Here is a 19,939-nt window from a genome sequence, read left to right on the forward strand (position 1 = left end):
CAAGTTTAGAGTTAAGCAAGGCAAGTTTTAAAGTCTTTAGGATGTGTTGCTCTTTCAAATATTTGCTTAGTAAGTGAAAATTCACCATCCCCACCCCGTGTTTTTTCTGTCCTAAATACACTAACAAAACTGTACTTCTTTGCAGAAAAAAGAGGAAGAGCTTTACTAATTCCTCTTCTATGTGATGTGCCATTTGTCCAAAGTGAGAAAAATTGATATGAATGTTTTAGAAAATTATATTGTAATAATAAAACCTACATGGAAATTATCTTTTTATTTACCCCCAAGAAATAAACAACTAGAATCAATTGTTGCTTGTAAAATTTTGTAGAAAGCTGAATGGAGAGATACCAAGTAAACTGTTTAATTATTTGCAGATACTTTGAGAGCTCTTAGTACAAAATTGAAAATTTCCCTCAACTTTGGCTTTTCACAGCTAAAGTGAGTAAACTGTGTGCAGAAATGAAGCAATAAGTTTTTTGAGTTGCTTTTTCTCCTAAAATGTGCCATGTGTCCTTCTTGTTTTCTGCCTCGAATAAAGAAAAGAGGAAGGAGGAAAGGATCAGCCAGGCACTTGGTAAGGTAAAAAATCTGTAGGACAGTTTCTAAGAAGCCTTTTTAATGCTTTGTGTGTGTTTCTATAGTAGGTTCTTAGCATTCTGTGTTTCTAAAATAGTATTTAAATACTAGAATACAACAGTCAGTTGACTAAGTGCTTTACAAAAGCTTCCCCATAAAAGCCAAGGGGAGAGGAGAGAGGGCAGCTCCTGGGGAGGAGGTCCTGATGCAGCAGTGATGAGTAGCCAAGCAGGGGCTGCTGGTGGCTGCTTTCTGCTGGGTGCTGGGCTCTGTGCCATGCATTGGCCACACAAAGAGCAGAGTCCTCCACCTGGACAGCTGATGCTTCCTTCTGCAGAAGCCTTGGTTTAGGTAAAGCACTTGCTTGAAGGAAAAGCTGAAATACGTGGTAAAAGTCACTTTCCATTTGTGTTTTCAGTCACTGTTGCTCTGCAGTCTTCCCTGTGTTTAAAATAAAAATATCTCCCTGTTGTACCTCAGTAACTTCTGATTTCCGTGATGTAACGTGAGGGGGAAAACCCCAAATCTAAAAAAATTAAAGTTAATCTGAGGAGAAAAGAAAAAGTATAAATCCAAAATGGAAGAAATATTTGTTTTCAGCACTAAATCTGGGATAATCTGCATGACAGTATGGGTTTGTACTTTTGTTTATAATAACTGAATTTGAAAAATATCCTTGAACAGCCACTTGTCAGTTTGTTGAAAAATCCTAACTTTCACAAAAGAGCAAAGAAATACTGTTGCCACTTTAAAGAGGAAGATATTAAAGAGACATTCCCTGCTTACTGTCTTCATAGCTTTTTTAAATTCTATTTAGAGATGGAAATAGCTGCACTGCTTTCCTTACTGCTGCAAAAGGAAGTGGAGATTCATGTAGCAGTAGTAAGGTTCAATAATTGTTGTAAAAGAGGGAGGTTTTATAACCATGGTTTTAAGCTGGATGGTGCAATCTGGATCATGCAAGTTACCAGCTGCAATCTAGACAGGCATGGTTCTCCTGGGACAGTAGGAAGGAATTTCATTCACTCAGTGCAGACTGACTAGAGTATTTTTCCTAGAAGAGATAGAAATTAATTGTGAACGGCAATCTGCAAATCATAAAATTCATGACATAAGAGAGCAAGGGGACATGTTTCCTTTACATTTATGTGAGGTAAAGTAAAAAAGGAGCATGAAAAATAAAACAGGGAAGGAAGAAGACCTTCTGCTTAAAAAAATACTTTTGATACAAAAGCACCTTCTAGCATTACAAATCTGCAGCTAGAGGAAAAAAGAAAATGAGCTTGTTCATCGTGCTCATTTTGATGTGCCCACTTCCAGAGCTTTGAGATCAGGCAGCTGGGAGCGTGATGTGTGGGTTTCATTCTGTGTTTGCCTTTTATTTCATTTACTTAAGTGTTTTTACTCATCAGTGGTTCTAATATGTCTCACTCCATTTGTTTCAGCAGCATCTATCTAATCTAAACTCTATCCAGACTGTTCCCTTTCTCACCATTAATCTTTTAGGCAGGCAGATTTTTAGTTCATTAATGGTTTGAAATTGACAGCCTGACAGCATCAAATGTCAGGATTCCAAATTTTACAGATACTGTAAAATACTGTAAAATACTATACATCTGTACTATACTTTAGAGATACTGTACAAATATTAATGTTTTAATGCATGCAAGTGAAGATATATAGGATTCTCTCCTGTCCAACACATCAAGCATGTTTGTAGGAAAAAAGCCTCTCCAGTCTCCTGCCTGCCCATAATTTCAAATTTTAAGAACATGTCAGAATATGAAGTTACAACAGCTTTAGAGTCTGAACTTACCTGTTAGTAGATCAGTTTTAACTGTGGACAGCATTGCAAAAAGCAAAATACGCACTTTTCTGCTCTCCAAGCTACCCAGAGTTTTTATGGGAATGTTGTTTCCCTGCTCATGGTTTTGTTTCTACCCCCTTTTCTATCCAAGAGGTTTAACCAAAAATTTGGTATTGCATGGTTTACCTACTTATTTGTTTGACTGTTATTTCAGATAGCACAGATTTGTCTGGTGAGCTGCTTAATGCTGATGAAGATATTCCTCATCTGTGGTTTGAAGACTGATGGTGGTAGTTTAATACCTGGTAGTTTTAGTGCTTGGGTAGCTGGATGAGACATTTGGTGCTGGCTCAGGTCATTTCTAAATGGAGCTCAACAGCTGGAAACAGGAACAGAAGTAATTTTCCATTTAAGCAGTTCTGAAATTGCTGAAGACACGTTTTGTCATTGCAAATGGGAAGTTAGGAGTCTGTGAGCAGCCTCTCTAATTAGAAGTCTTCCCCACTATGAAGGTTTGAGACTCCCTTAAATGCAGAAATATAAATTACATGAATGTGAACAATACAAACAGTTCAGCATAAACATCAATTTCATCACTGAGAGAACAGTTTGTATTCATACTGTGAAATATTGTGCATCTCAAGATGTCTTAAAATCTTCAGCAGTTTCTCAGCAAAAGCTGGTAACATTCAAAGCCCTTCCAGACAGCTTGACTGGAAATAAATCAGAGTTTATTCAGGGGGTTGGTAAGTTGTACAGGGTTTCACTTTGTAGTGTTGTGGTGGACATAATCCACCTTACAGGTCATAATATGTTTGAGGTGGCTAAACAGGAAATATAAATATACATTTCTGTACTGTGGGTTTGTCTTTTTCATTTTAATAGCTGACTGTCAATTCAGTATTCAATTTTTATAATCTTTTAGATTCATTGTGTTTTTTTCACTTCTGAGGCAGCTACAAAAGATGGCCCAGGAAAGTTGACTTATATACATACCATAAAACATTTCTTAGTTTTGAAATTTTTCCATTGAAAATTTCTGTAGTGTCCTATTAGAGGACTGTTTAATTTTGAAGGCTTTTCTAATTATTTTCTCCATATATCTTTGTTTTCTCTATGATTCTGCTTTCTTTTTAACTGAAGAACTTCATGTGTTTGATAGTATTTGGGGGGGAGATAGGAGCTGGAGTAATCCTTTGAAGTTTCCCTTGTTATCGCTTTGGTTTTATATCACTTTGCTTTATTTAAATTTACTTTCTAAAGAGTCCTGTATTAAATATTCCATTTCCATGTTAAAGAACAATATTTCTTGGAAATTGGAAGATCTTGGGAAATCTGTAGATTGGATCAGGACTGTGCCTGGGCTTACATTGGGCTTCCATGAAAGGTCAGTGCTGGAAGCCTGGGGAAGATTCTTGAAACAGGTTGCACAAAGAAATTTCTGAGGGGTGTCTTAACAGCCTCCAATCATTTTGAAATTTGTATTAATAAGCATAATGGAGTTTTGTTCCTTTGGAAATCAAGTGGTCACATTTTCATTGCATGTAACATTTTAGCACCTGTAGCTCCAGTGAAAGCATTCCAATCTGCTGCATCACACACTGTGGAAAGTGTGTGATGAAAAACCTCCCTCTGTTTTGAATGTGGCACCTGCTAATTTCATCTGATAGCCCTTAATTTTTATTACTGGAAGAGATGAGTGAGTCATTAATTTTAATTACTGGAAGAGTTACCAAGTGACTCCTCCCTATCTACCTTCTCTCCTAATTTTTATAACTTGTGTGTAACTGATTGTTATCACCTTTGTGTATGTTTTTTCCCAGAATGAGGGCTCTGTTCCATGTTTGATCATTCTTGGTGACTTTCTGTCTTTTTCAGTCTCTTTAGGAACTCAGGTGGTTTGTGTGTGAGTGCAAAAGGAGGTGAGAACCACACACAATGGCCAAGGTGTTGGATGCACTTATGCAGCATCTTGATACCACTTTCCATTGCCCTTTATTGCTTTCCAAAGTATTAACAAGCATGAGTTTCAAAGCCTGTCATTTCTGTCTTTTCTTAAGATAGCATTTTTCCTCCAAATGTGTGATTTTACTTCTACCTGAACTTAGTTTCTGTCTTTCCCCTTTGGTGGGTCATCTGTGAAGGTGTGGGAAACAAGAACCTTGATCTAGACCCCTGAACAACTCCACTGATCCCCACAATGAAATCCTACTCTTTGTTTTCTATCTTTTAATAAGTTAATTATACAAGTTAATATATTTTTTAAAAAGATGAACAGTAAACTCTTCCTAATCTCAGTTTTAGTTTTCATTGTGCAATGAGGTTATAATTTCAATCTTTTTCAGGAGCCAGAATCAGCAGCTTTTTAAATTTGTGTATTTTAATGAAAATTGCTGTGAATTGGCTATGCAAAATATAACTTGTATAAAGACAACATTGCATACTGCATTATTTAGTTATTAGATAGCTGGATTTATAGATGTATTGCTAAGCTGTGGATATATAGATCCAGATAGATAAGGACAGATCTTTAGATAGATTACCTGGCTGCTGTCCTGGCAGGTAACATGCGTGATGAATACACAACAATGATATTTAATAATACCAGCTCTCATGGGATTCTGGTGACTGAATTTAGGTGTCTATGAGGTTGCTTGTAGACAGCAAGCAGTCTTCACAGTCTGTAGACTAAAAAGCATTATTAGGACAGGAGCTTTCTTTATCCCAAAGATGAATTACATGCTAAAAGGACTGTTTTACCTCCAGTGACAAAAGGTAAGCCTGCAGTGACTGGCATCTGGCTCACAGTTGATATTTGAATGACATTAACTCCATCTTGAATAACTACATCAGAACGCTAAATCTGGTCTTTTTACATCTCAGTGACAAAACCAGCTGAAAGCCATTGTACTAAGAAGTATAAGCAGATTACATGTAAACTGTGAGGCTCACGTAGTCACAACATAGCAAGGGGCAGTATGAAACCTTAAATTTTAAGATTTCTTAGCTTTTCAGTGGTTAAAGTGAGAAATCATGCTAAGTAATCACTAAAATAATGAACTATTGTGAATAATATATTACTAGATAAAATTTGATACATACAAGATAAAAAGCAATAAAGTAAGTTTAATTGCAGGGCCTAGTGCCTTCTCCTAAAGAAAATACACACCTGTAAAATCTACCAAAGAACTTTGTCTCATCTTTAGTTTTGGAGTAGCAGACTCTGAGCCAATAGGGAGTGTCAACACACTCTGATTAAATCATCCTGGCCTCCCTTCTCTTCTGTATGCAGTACTTCACAGTGGTATGCCAAAGGTAGTACAGGCTTGTCATTTTGTCTTTATTTTGCCACAGACATTGAGAATCACATAAATAATTTCTTGTCTGTCCAGCAAGTGATTTTCAAGGACTTCCCTTTATGTGATTTTCAAATATTTTGTGATGTAAGTAAAACACCAGTAACTTCTTTTATTAAATATTTCACAAGTTACAGTTATTTTGAAAAATGAAATAGTTTTTAATAAAAAAAGTGATTATTCCTTCAGCATTCCAAGAATTTATTCCTAGACTTGAAGTAGTTTAAGCATTTTAACCAATGTGTAGATGTTGTTTTGCTTCTTATCAACTGTAAGAAAGAATTATATCAGAAGAATAAACATTAATTAATCAGAAAAAAAACCCAGAAAAATCATGTTTTGTTCTAAAATTTCCCTTGTCTGGGGACCTCAGTTCTGTTTCCTTTGCTTTGTTTACTTGCTTGCTTGCCTGTCTGCTTGGATTCCAGGGCCATGACAGTGGATGACAGACACAGAAACTGTAAGATGCTCTGACAGTCAGTGCTCCATTTCTAGGGCACCAAGTGATCCAAGAGTGCTGTAATCACAACCTGTTTACCAATCTCTGCAATGGGCATTGTAGTAGGATTTAGACTGACATGCTATTTTTATACACACCTTATCTTTTCTTTCTTTTTCTTCCTTTGTATTCAAGAAGTAACTCCTGAATTGAACACTAGAAAGCATTTTCCCCCCAAGATACCTTAAGTTTTTCTGCATATGCATGCATGCAAATTCCAAAAGCCTTCAACATTCAAGCAGCATATTCTTGTCTACTTCAATATTGCTTTCCTCTAAAACACTGGTGGTTTAGTGAGTTCCTGGTGGACTGATGTACATGAGCATTTTTAGAGCCTCCACTTCTTCACTCTTGACTTGTCTGCTTTGTCCAAACCTGTTAATTGTGGTAAGAGTCATGCTGATGGCTGAAATTATGTTCATTTCTAAGGAGCTCCAGTGGGATGAAGGCTCTTGCCTTATAAGAACAGGATGTTTATTTGGAGGATCCTCTTTTATTTAGAGATTGTTGATTTTGTCTAGACAGAAAGAATTAAGATGCCAGCAGTTCATATGCCTTTCACAGCATCTAAATACAGATGTTTGCAATCTTGCTGCAGAAGGGTAAAGCCTTTCACAGGTAAAATATTTTTCAAAATTAAAAAAAGGACTTATTTCTTTACAAAGATATGGCATAAATCAGAAGGCCTATGTTCATTCAAGTCCAAGAGTCATCTGATATAGGCATCAGTTGGAAAAAACTGCACTTTAATTTGCTGGAATATAGACAAAGTGTGAAAATGTGCTTTTTTCAGGTTGTCAGATAGAAGAAAATATAGTTTAACTGTGTGAAAAGAAACTGTAATATGAAGTTTAAAATATTTTAATTGCTTTGTTGTCTGCATTCTGTGGAATATTTACCAACATTCCACTAAAAAGTTCTCTGAGTGTATGCTCTGGTTAGGAGAACCGTTCTTTAGGGAAGCATCATCTGGTATTTAGAGCTGAGTGAAGGTCATGTTTCAACTTTTGAATGATGTAAAGGCAAGAACTACTAAAGAAGAGTTTGGACCCTGGGTTTGAGGCAGAGTTGGTCGATTTTTAAGCTCAAGCTGGGTGCCCCAGGAGAGGGACCCTGTACAAAGAAGTCCCTGGGCCTTTACACCCTCGCAGTCTGTGCACAGGATGTTCACGTGCCCTGCATGCACCTCTTGAATTATCATCTGGGGTCTTCCAATAACTCATTGGATTCTTTCTCCATGTTTACGTGGGCAGGCCATTAACTGCTCTTATCTTCCAGCTTCAGCCCTCCAGGGGCTCCAGGGTTTCAGCCCTTACCTGAAGGTGTCCAGTCTTTGTTCCCTCCCCTGCTGAGCCAAGGGAAGTTCACCTGCACCAGGCTTTGAGCAGGGCCCGCTCCTGCTAAGCTCTCTGTAGAAAACTGTGCAGTTTTGGCAAGTGAGTCTCTCTGTATTAGGTGGGATTGCATTGGGCAGGTGTAGCTAACTGGTCAGTGATAAAAAACACAAATAATTGTACATGCATGTGGATAGTCTTTCTAGCAAAGCAAAGCTGTGAAGAAAGTAGTTTCAGAGGAAGAAGCTACTGAAGATGACTGAGGCAACCAAATGTGTAGACAGGTGCTTAGTTCACTTTTCTTCGAGAATTTTTGTTTTCTCAATAAATGTTTCTTAAAATTCCCATTACCCTCTTTGAAGTCCCATGTGGTGACCCTTCAGAAAAGTGTTAGCTCTGTCCTTTTGGGAAACCTCAGGATAGCAATACTTGATCATGCTGTCACAGAAAGGGCTTTATGTGGAACTGAATGTTGGTAGCATGGGAGAAAATGAAATCTTGGGCATTTATTTGGTTCTGACAAAGTGAGAGCATTTTGACATCTGAAAGTCTTTGGAGTTTTCATATTTTGGCTCTTTTGTAGATTTTAAAGCAGGACAGATAGGATGGATAAAGAACTTGATGACATTCCTCAAGCACTTCATGCATATTAGAAAAAAAAAATTTAATTTTGCTGTTCCCTCACAAAGCCAGCAGTATATATAGTTAATGAGAAGATCACTTATACTCTTGTTAATACAGAGCTAGAAGACTATAATAAACATTTCTTCTTCTTCTTTTTGAACAAATGTTCTCAGTTACAAAATGGAGCGTAAAGAAACATTGAAGAATACAGCTTTTATATTCTCACTAATAGTGGCACTGGATTTGCATATAAACCTATATATTAGAAAAATTGTCATGTATATAAGCCACATCTAAATATACTAGTTGAATGTTGAGAGGAAGTATTGTGGCCAGAGAAACATAACACATTTTTTCCTCTGACTTAGTTATTGAGGTTTTCTGAAATTCTTAAAGTACAAAAGATGCATAACTGTCTTTTCCTCCCTTGTATAAAGCACCAGTGCACATTGCTGTATTTTCACAATTCAAACTGACAAACTATGTTAAGCTTAATGTTTCCAGCTCATACAGGCCCTTTTTATGAATTCTTTAATGTCTGTTGTATTCCTTAAGATTATCTTCATAGATTTATATTCCAAGTAGCAGTTCCAAAACATTTTATCTAGAATAAAGACCTCAATACACTTTCCAAAATAAATTATGCTGAGTGATGAAATGATCATTTTTTCCTTATTCCTGAGTAAATAAGTTATTGCTTCAAGAAGCCTATATTGTCAAAGGAGCCTCAATGGATAAGTATGTTACTTTGGTGCCCAGTGTAACAAAATTTTCTGTATGGGCCTATCTGTGCATAAATGACAATTCAGTTTGAATTTTCAGTTGAAATGTTCTAGACACACTAGACCTGGATAACAAAAGTAAATAGACAAGTCAGTTTTCAGCCACAACAGAAAACCCTGAAGTACAATGCTAAAATATGCTGAAGGAAGAAATTTGGTCACAGGTCTACTTTTCTCCCTCTGGCCAGAGATCAATAGCTGTAGAGAACAACTACAGTATGTTTAGATGAGAAAAACTCACTTGAATACTGTCCTTTTTGTGCTCTACTTCTCTTGTGTTGTACCCCGCTGTTACAGGGATTGCAGTTGAGACAAAATATATAAATGAAAGAAAATGAGGCTGTTCAGGTTGTACCATGACCTCATTTACTTGCATTTGTGTGCCACCTCAACCATTTTTGCAATCACTGTTAATTCAGTATCAGAGGAAAATGGTCTGTGGTGATACAGATTTGCAGTGTACCAAAATGTCTACAGAACCTGTTATTTAGTGCTGTCTGTCCTTCCATTGGCTTCATTGACCCAAGCATTAATACTGCCAGGTTGCTGCTAGATCTGAATATCTGAACACCAAATCAGGGTGATTATCCACGCTTTTATCAGCTGTTTCTGCAGCAAGAGGGCACTTCTTCCCTTTTCATCTTTAGGTTCGTTCGTCAGGAGATTAGCAAAATTTGTGTCTGGCAGCTAAATAATCTAATTATGCTCACCTTGCAGAAATAGTGGGATTAGGATTCTGCCTGTTTTGTTGATAATCTGTTGTGTTGAGAGTCAATCTAGACTCTCTAGACAGAAAACCATGTTTTTCTTGTGTGACAGGACTAAGCAAGTCAGAGTACAGTGTACAAGTACAGAGAAATGTAAGTGGAACAAGGCTCACTGCCACCACCTAGAAAAGAGATTTATGATAATCAGCATGTTGGAGGAGGATAGATGGAAACTGAAACAGTAATCTTCAGGAGTGTCTCTGTACCACTCTGTGTACTCTGTGTACTCTGTGTTAGAGATACAAAGGCACAGAATGATATGCTACCCTTCTTGTGATGATGAAACAATTCTGCAGCCAAGAATCCAAGATACAGCTTTAGAGAGAAAATGCAGAACTTCACTCATCTCTGCAGCCTGGTATTTAGGGCACTGCTGGGAGATGCCATTATGGGCATTCTGGTTCATGCTGCCTTAGACTTTTAATTGAAAACATTACTGACAACATGGGAGATGTAGGTAAATGGAGTGAGACAGTTTATGCTGGGAGATGCCAGGGATTGCTGAGAGGGTTGAGGATCCTGTTCTTGGGTTTGGAATGTCTAAATTCCCAAAACGTCCTTCAAGTTCTAAATCTTCTTTTGTGCCTGTGTCCCAAAGGGGTAAGATGTGCTTGCTTCTTAGGAATACTGAGCCTGATAGGTAGGAATGAATCAGTAAGAGACTAACAGCAAAGCTAGAGCTGTATATCAGTATTTTGTAGCACAGATCAATGTGTGTAGAACCTCTTGGACCATCTTCTAATGTAAAGGAAGAACAGAGGAGAAGAATTATAGTGAAATCTTCAACCTATTGTGTGTTCTTTGCTCCCATGTTTCTTTTTTTTAGAGGTCAAGGGTTTGATAAATTGCACTGGACCCTCAACTGAAGAAGACAACAAAATAGCCTGTAGTAACTGTTTTTGAAAAGAAAAGTCTGTGTCATGCAGATGTATATTGGATCTGCAAGAATTTAAGTTTGGCTTCCTTTGTTCTCTTTACCACTAATAAACTTGGTAGACCTTTGGCTGTATGGGAGTACAAGTGACATAGAACAGTTGGAGACAGCAAGAAAGTTTCTGGCTTATATGGGAGATATCACTGACTCCCATTTTTGTTTTGTCAGAAAAATTGGTAGCTGCAATAATGCTTGGTCTGGGACTCCCAGCCCACAAATCTTAGCTATACTTGAGGTTTTAGCCTGCTGTAGCAGAACCATCAGACTTACCAGATCACAGAGGATTCAGTGTCTTTTAGAGTGAGGAAAGTTTACCTAAGTTGTTTCCTACTGAACAAATAAGTACTATATTATGTCTCATGGAGTTGTTTTCAGAAAGTGGTGACACATTTTCCATGCAAATGTAGACCAATTGGAAACATAAATAAAGAACAGTTTTTAAAACCTCTATTCCTTTAGGACCGCTTTACAGGGCAAGTAAAGCACCTTGGCAGTTCAGGTCCACCTGAAACCAGATTTGCATGACTTATCAATTTTTGTTCCTTTTTCCTGTTCATGTCACTTGTTTCACCCCCTTGAAATCCCAGAGTGCAGTTCTGTCACTATTGGACACGAAATGATTTACACAGACACAGCTCGAAGTGTGATGAAAGAAGAAGAAGGTTTATTCTGTCTTTTCAGTATTTATAGATTGTTGACAACAACCAGGGATTGGATAGTCAGGTCACCACCTTCCCAACCACACTGGCCGTGAGAGATGTCCATATCTTTAATGGAATGTATAAACACCTATGTTTATAGTTACTTTCCTGGGAAAGTGGCTAGAAATTATGGAAACAGCATCAAAAGGCCTGATTCTCAGGGCAACACAGTCCCTCACAATTAAAGAATAGTAGTTCCACTTGTCTTCTCCTCTCCCTGTCCCACACCTAATTCAGGTATCCCATCTCACTGGAGTGGGTCCTGTGCAACCCTTATAAAAATTATTTGAATTATTCTTCCTAGCTCCTAATAGAAGAGCAGCCTTGTTTGGGTAGTATTCCCTTTTCTGTTCACAAGTTGGTTCCCAATACTGATTTATCACCTGCACAGGCATTTATTCTGAATGAAGAGATGAATTAATGTTTTCAAGTATTGCTCTTGCATCTGCTTCTATACACTAGGAAATTACTTTGCATAATGGATTTTCCACTAGGATACACAAATATATTCCTTTCTGCCCATGATTCTTTTGTTCTGTAGCTTGTTAAATTTTAGCCTATTGTGGGTTTATATGGTGTTTGGTTTCATGTCATAAAATCAATGATTCATGTATGGTGAAGCAAATAGTAAAATATTTCTTTTAATTAATTGGTCTTGCATAATAATTTAATCTTTAAAAAAAACAAAACCTCCCCTAATTTAAAGGGTTTTCATATTCCTTTAGTGTGAGCATGTCTTTATGAGCCAAATTGCAGTGCCATTTAGAGTATCTGCTTTAGTCATTTTCCTAAACAATTTCATGAAGCAGAAATGTGAATAAAGGTTTGATCATGACTGAGTATGTACTGTGATGTGCAGCTATCTTGAGCTGCCCTGTTTGCCTCTGAACACGAAGCTGCTTTCCCAGTCTTGCTTTCATCTTGGAGGTATTCTGTACTTTTATCTGCGTACATGCAAATGCCTGGTAGCTTCAAATTTTCATTGTATCTTTTTAGTGCAATTTTCACTGCTTTGCAGATAGATCTCAGATTGATCATCATCCTTCTTGACTTTGAACTTTTCCAGTACAATCAAGTCACACACTTTTCTTAGTTTTACCCTCTCTTGATTTGCAGATGTCTGTTATCTCCTATTTCTCTTTTACCTCCCTAATCACTGGTTCAGTTAATGCTTCTTATCTTTCATTCCCAGCACAGAAAAGAATTGGGGAGGTTCTGTAGAGTTTCGTTGTTTATTTCTCTTCCTTAGAAGTTCACTAACTCTGGATTCTGAATAGAGTTATAAGCTTATCAGAAGGTCAGATGTTTCTGCCTCCACCTGCAAATTAAGTTGCAACAGGATACTTTTGGATTCTGCAACTCATAGTCTGCATTGCTGTCAACATGGATCTGATGACTGTCTTGTGCACAGCTCTCAAAACTAGCTTCCCTCCCTACGTGCTCTTTTTACCAGCCTGAAATCCCAGTATTTGAGTCCTTTTCATAGATACATTTTGGCACATTATTACATATTATTAACATGGACCTCTCAGTATTCTCTATACAACTTGGAATTTTTCAGCTACTCAAAGAGCTCTACTCCCATTGCTTCTTATATTGACCAGTGTTTTCTTATGGTCCTTATTGTACTCAGTACTTCCAAGACTAGATCCTAGCTCTCTGGTCTCTATAAACTTTTACTCAGCTTGTCATGATAGCATGGAGGAACCTTGTGGTGTTTATGCAGACCTTGCCAGGAAAGGATGTGGAATGGCAGCTAGGGCTTTTCAGAAACAATTACACTGATTTTCTCACCTACACATTGCTAGGATTTTAAAGACAGAAAACTTTCTTCATAGGGAGGCAAGCTCTGAGAGAGAGGGGATAGCATGCATGTAATAATAGGAGAAGATACATAAAGATGGATATCACTGATTTAATTCTATTTTATTTTGGTGGGGGCAGATAGTATTTGTTTACTGTTTCTGCTTACCTGTTATTGCTTATTATAGTAGTCCACAGTAAATTAGTTACTTTTGCTAAGAAGAAATAAAAAATAAGAAAAAAAGAAAGAGATGTTGTCAATATAAAAACCACACTCAATCTAGCATGACTGAAAATGAATACTCCCTGTATGAACAGAAGTCAAGTGGGTTCCTCCATGCTGCTTCTTTCAGCTTTACTTTTGGTACTAAATAACACTTTTCCCTAAGTAATTTCATCGATTGCTTTATATTCAATCTACCAGTGAAACTTCTGTGAGTCTTCCCTGAAACTCAGGAAAGTGTTAAAAGGTTATAATTAAAAAAATGTTAGCAAACATTAGTAAAGGCAAATTGGAGGATCATATTTTTATAAATTCTTTATAATTTTAGAAAAAGTTAATCCCCAGTAACAAACATAAGTATAATTTATAATTTGCCTACTGTCCCTTTTCTACTCCTATATTTTGTATTTCCATTACTATTTTTATGTTGTCCAACTTGTAACTGAACCTGCAAATTTTAAAGAAGAATAATTATTTTTTTTCAGAGTGTTGGGAAGAAATTACCTCCAGCCACAGCAACTCAGGAGCCAACAAAAATAGAAGTGGACAGCAGAACAAAAAGTAGGTTTCATAGGTTTTTCTTTTTTGCACTTCGTGCTATTAAAAGCAAGCTGCATACTTTTCTGTGGTTTTGGTTAAAAGAGTGTCCTGTATATAAAAAAAGCAAGGATGCAGATAGATATATTTAGGATAAACTTTTAGAGGTGGTACCTAGACAAAGTGCTTTGTTTCACAGAATCCTCTGAATTGTTTCTGCTCTGGTGTCCCTACCTCAAGTTTTCTGCCATGAAAAATAAAATCAAATTATGTGATCAACTTTCAGCCTTCAGGATACTTTGGAATTAATCAGAGTTGAATAAGATCCAAATTCAGGCTGTAACTTTTAGGAAGGTCATAGAAAAATTTCTCTTGTTGTGAATGCCCTTGCCTTTTTCCTCTTTTTAAAAAAAATTACTTAAATTATTTTATTTCTATTTCTTAATGTAGCAGAAATAAACTGTATGCATGGTACAGTTTGTGTGGGAAATCAGAAAAGAAGGCTCTGGGGAGACCTTTCAGCAGCCTTCCAGGACCTGAAGGAGATCTACAAGAGCACTGGAGAGTGAATTTTTACAAGGGAATGTAGTGACAGGACCAGGAGAAATGGCTTTAAACTGGGAGAGGGCAGGTCTAGATTAGATGTTAGAAATTTGTTACTGTGAGGGTGTTGAGGCCCTGGCACAGGTTGCCCAGAGAAGCTGTGGTTGCCCCATCCCTGGCAGTGTTTAAGGCCAGGCTGGGTGGGGCTCTGAGCCACAAGGTCTACTGAAAGGTGTCCTTGCCCATGGCAGGGGGCACTGGGACTAGATGATCCTAAAGTTCCTTTCCAACCCAAACTATTCTCTGGTTCTCTTATCTTCAGTTCTTTTTTCATCATTTCAGTGCTTAGCAATGAAAAAGTAATGATTAAATATTTTAGGTATGTCTCTAGCTTACGAAGTAACATACATATATATTTCACATATTTTGATTTTATTTATATAAAGTTACAACTGGATGTTACAGATTCTGGTGGAAAGGAACAAGAGGAAAGAGAACCATATATATATATATATACACATATATAGCCATACCTTAGAAAAGAAGCTGAATATAACAGAGTTGATTTTCTTTAAATCTTGCACCGTCCTTCTTCCCTGATGTGTTTATCCTTTTAGATAGTTAACAGATAACATTTTGTCTCAGAACTGAAACACATGCAGATATATGCAGGAAAGAATCTGGATCATCAGAGCAGGGTCTGTCTGAGGGAAGTGTGTGGTTACAAACTAGGTTGTACAGATTTTCTGCTCAGAGTTGCAAAAGCAGCTTGTGAGAGCTTTTAGTGAATTATTGTCCATTAGCTGCACCACAATCATTGACTTGCTACATCCTCTTATCTTGTGCCCCTGGGCCAGCTGGTTCTAATGGGAAGTACTGCAAGAATTCAGTTGCCCTGAAGATATGAAAACTTGAAACACTGAAAAATGTGTGAACTGGTAATGCAGAAGAAGGCTCCTGAAAGTGTTTTGGAATTACCTTTGCCAACCTGCAGGATGAACAGGTCAAGCTGACCTGAGTGCAGGTGCCACCAGAAGGGGTGGTGGTCCAGGGGCTTTGCCTTTGTGTGGGAAACCAGGCTCCTTTCCACATCAGCTCATACTTCTGACAGCTGAAGCTGCTTACTAAATCCCATCCCAGGGTATGGCAGGTTCAAACTTACACATATATAAACTGAGTATGGAAATCTTCTGACCAAAGGTTAGAAAACTGTATTTTCTACTGTGATCCATTGAGCTCTGGCTGACAGAGACAGTTTTCCATCAGCCTTGGGCTCTGGATGGTTCTTCTTTCACCTCTTTGTTATTTCCCTCACCTTTTTGGCCAGAAAAATCCTTCTTCTCTCACTGTCTTCATTCAACATCCATTTTGCTAGAGTTGGTGAGGATAGCCTACTTATTTGCACAGTATCTTGCTGAATTTTAACTAAACTGCATTATTTAATATTTAATTTTTCCTGGAATCTCTGGGGCTTCAGTAGAATTCTTGGCATCTCTGTTCATGCTTGGGAAAGAGAAGCACATCTATAGGAAGGTCTGATGTAATGTAATTATATATAATTTTCTTAGCCTCGAATGACATCACTGAAGACTCATTTCATTCAGTTGAAGTTGTCCTTCACTTAAATTGAAAAATGTTTCAGTGCAAATGAAACATGTTTCAGTCTGGTTTGGTGCTCAGTATAGGCGGAGAAATAATTTCTTTGTAATAAAGTTAATGTCTGATAGAATTGAGGAGTATGGTCAGACTCTGGCATAAGACTATAATCTGTAATATGTCCTGTTATGTCTAGTAATAATTTGTCATTTCTCAAAAAATCAGTTTTTACTTTTTACCATAAACAAGCTTGAGGAAGCATTCAGTCCAAGGAAGTTTGCAGTCTCAGAAAATTGGTGAGTGTTCCAATTGCTGTGTTCAGCACAAAAGTACTTGGACCTCAAGTACTTTCACTTTTGCCTGGGATGGTAGTATCCCAGTCTTCCTTGGAGTCTTTAACTGCTGAATAAAACTACAAATAAAACTATGAATAAAACTATAAAGATACTGTGCCATATTTGTACTTCTCCAAGGAAGCAGCAAGAAACAGAAGATCCATAGACTAAGCTCAGTATGGAGAGGGAGCTTTTGGATAAATGGTTTAGATTCCTTTAGGATTACTCTTGGAGATGAATGCTGCAGGCAAGGCAGAGGTTATGCTTGGGAGAGATGGGAGAGTTTTTCATTTTCCTCATCACTATGACATATGATGATGTTATTTCTTAGTTCCAACTGGATTTAAAAAATGCAGTTTCAGTGAGAAAGAACCAGCTGAGAGAGAGGAAGCAGGTACCAGCAGCATCTTCCCTCTCTGCCCATGGGGCTTCAGCAAGGAGTGATGACTGCTGACTTTTCTCATGCTTTGATTCCAGTCTGTTTTTTTTCTATAGCTTTTCTGATGTGACAGGGCAGTGATCAGCAGTGAGACACTTGATGTGCCATGTGTTCTTGGAACATGCAAGATGGGCTAAGCTCTGCAATGGGGTGAGTTGGTTGAAGCAAAAGGCAGAGGTGTGTGTTGGGAGAGGTGCATCTCCCAACAATACACTATGTAAATCTCCTCAAAAATGGATTTAAGATTTTGCGGGATAAACAGATAACTCTTCAGGGCCAAAGAGGACTTTCTGCTCAAAGGAAGAGCACACTGAAGGCACAAATCTTTAGAGGGTTTGAGTGATCTCTTGGAAAACATCACTAACCTTTTATAAATGAGGGAGTGCATCTTCGAAGAGAAAAGGGAAGTGCTATTTGGTTTAGATTTGTGGGTTCCTAGATTTAGAGGAGTATTTTCCTCTTAAAGTTCCATCTCTGTCATGTAGATGGGATGGCACATTAATGCATGACTGTTTACAATCCTATTTCTGGGGTGAGATGTATTGTTTTCTATGAAATAGCTCACTTTTAGTGTGAGTGGCTTGTGGTGAAAAGGATATGTTGTAGAAAATATATGTAAGTTTTGAAGTAGCTCTGTTGGATTCTAAAATTTAGCAAAACAAAAACATCCACTACATCTGAAAGTTATTGCAGATTACTGAGACTGCACTAGGGGAGTATAAATAAGCAGACAACAAAATAGCAAAGGCAGCAAATCACAGAGTACATTGACCACAGCACTTAATTTGATTAGTCCACTCACTATTTAAAATTTGTGTTGAGCTATTGCATAATAGTATCAAGATCATAGCAAACAAATAATCTTTTTTGCATGATATAGAAGGTGTAAGGAATAGTGAATATATATTAATAGGACCACAGTTACTTCTGTTTCTATTTTTTTTAATAAAGTGGTGTTTTGACAGTTTACATCTTAATAATTTCTGTGAAAATATTTAGTAGTGCAATTTATTTATGAGTCTTGAGTGTAGCAATTAATAGTAAAACCAAATTCTATGGAGTATAGTGTTTGGATTTTTTTGTCTGGTTTGTGGTTTTGGTAAGAATTATGTAATTTTTCACTAGATTTTGTATGTTTTACTGCATTTCAGAACCATGAGTGATACTCAAGAGGGGAAGTTTAAGCTCAAGGAATACTGCTTGTTTTCTTGCTTAGTATTACTGTTTGTGTCTATATTGATTGCTGTATGATTAAGACTTCACCGATGGGGAAATATTTTAGCCTCAAAAATTAACTATACAAAGAAGCAACAATAGGAGTAAAAGGAAGAGATTGTGTCATCTCGCCCTAAGAGGAAAAGCAAATTTCAGAGTCACTGTCCTATTTGAAATGTAAGCTTGAATGAATGTTTGTGGACTGCCCTCTTGAAGGTTGCAGTGAATCCTGAGAGTGTGGCAGGAGAACAAACTGCAGGGTCATGCTTTTCAAGGGAACAGGGGTCACTGATACAGTAAATGGAGTTTGCTTAGATCTGGTTGGAACAGTATGATATTTAACTAGTCTCTCAAAATACAAACAAATGAATTTACCTGCTATACTACTGCAGGACCCCAACTCACAGAGCTGTAAATTGACATCAGTTCTTCACCCTGCAGTGGTAAATATACATTGAGCCACTGAATTCTGTCAGTGGAATACTCTCCTTGCAATGGCCTGGGTAATGAAGCAGGAGTGTTCTGTAGGAAGGCTACCCCCTGCTATTATTCTTCCTCTTGAGGCAATGATTTTTTTGGGGGTTGAGAATGTATCAAAAAGGCCACATTTTCAGCTTGGGAACAGACAGTGTTGCACAAAGATACATGATAACAACCCCCATAAAACATCTTGTTCTCTTTGGGTTCATCCATTCATTCAGTTCCTTGGGTAGTGCCCATTGCCCATGGCTGGGAGGAGCTGAGTTTGCAGTGAGAGACTGTGGTCTGGCAGAGTAAAGTACTGAATTAATAAAATAGGACTGAAAAGCTCATGAGTATCATATTTTCTCCTCCCTTACTGTTTCCAAGATATCTGCTGTTGGGGGTTTATTAACAGATATATTTTTATCAGGTAAGGAGGAGAAAAAGAGGCTTCTGGAAGAACTGTCTGTGATGTATAAACACAGCTTTGGATGTCAAATGTAAAAATGAGATTTATCATCTACAGCTGAGGGATACTTAGTATTGGTATCTTAGTTTGAAGTTTTAATTTCTCTTGTATATTTGCCAGGCATATAATAGGATATATTGTTTTAAGTTTTAGTATTTTTATGTTTTTTATTTTTTCTCATTTGGAAAATCCCAAAATCAGCAAATTACAGTGTGGTCTATACAATGCTGTGTCTGAAATTTTTTCTTTTATCTTTTCTTGCTTCCTATCTAAACATGACTGTTGACATTAAGTGCTTCTACAGCCTTCTGTGGTATTGCACCCTGCTGAGTAAGGACAATTGTAGTACTGAAGTGACACAGCCTATTAGATTTTTATCTGCTTTTATTTATCTGATTTTAAAGGTTCATATTATTTTAAGTTCTGCTGGCTTTGTTTTTGCTTGCTTAAATCACGTTGGTCTACCTATCCCTTAGGAGAAGTTTGAAAGCTGACTTTGTCCAGTTACTTACATTGCTCCCTACCCATCTGTGCTGTTAACACCTCTGTTGCAGCATGATCCATGGGTTCAGTGATTTAGTGTATGTCTGTCTGAATTGTACTCAAGAAGTCCAGACTTGCACTGTGCATAAACCATATTCTTTTTCTGTGGCTGCTCCTTCACTCTGTGCTCCTGTGCCAGCATTCAGAGCACAGAAGGGCCATGAGCCTCCCCCAGCTCCCTCTTGTGCCTCTCAGAAGTTTGTCTTCTTGCTCTTTATGAACCACATCATCATTTGGTTGATTTTTGATATTTTTCTATAGATTAATTCCTTGTTTTGCTGCTATTTGGATTTTTGTTTGTTTGTTTGTTTTTAAGAAAAGAAAAGGTTAAGAATAGAAAAGGTTAAGAGTTTGGTGGGGAGAGTGGACAGGTCATGAAACAACAGAGTTC

The 19,939-nt window shown here is 37.4% G+C and overlaps 1 protein-coding gene across 13 annotated transcripts in view; it reads left to right on the plus strand.

The window, feature by feature from the left end:
- SH3KBP1 (SH3 domain containing kinase binding protein 1) overlaps window positions 1–19,939 on the plus strand; it is a 213,656-nt gene that overhangs the window by 139,289 nt on the left and 54,428 nt on the right. For all 13 annotated transcript variants that reach the window (XM_086879946.1, XM_086879948.1, XM_086879951.1 and 10 more), the window contains one exon: window positions 13,895–13,970. In XM_086879946.1, coding sequence (XP_086736072.1) covers window positions 13,895–13,970 — 76 coding nt within the window. The remainder of the gene's footprint in view (window positions 1–13,894; window positions 13,971–19,939) is intronic.

The sequence above is a fragment of the Cyanistes caeruleus genome, chromosome 3 (genome assembly GCF_971803275.1).
Source record: "Cyanistes caeruleus chromosome 3, bCyaCae1.hap1.1, whole genome shotgun sequence".
NCBI lineage: Eukaryota > Metazoa > Chordata > Aves > Passeriformes > Paridae > Cyanistes > Cyanistes caeruleus.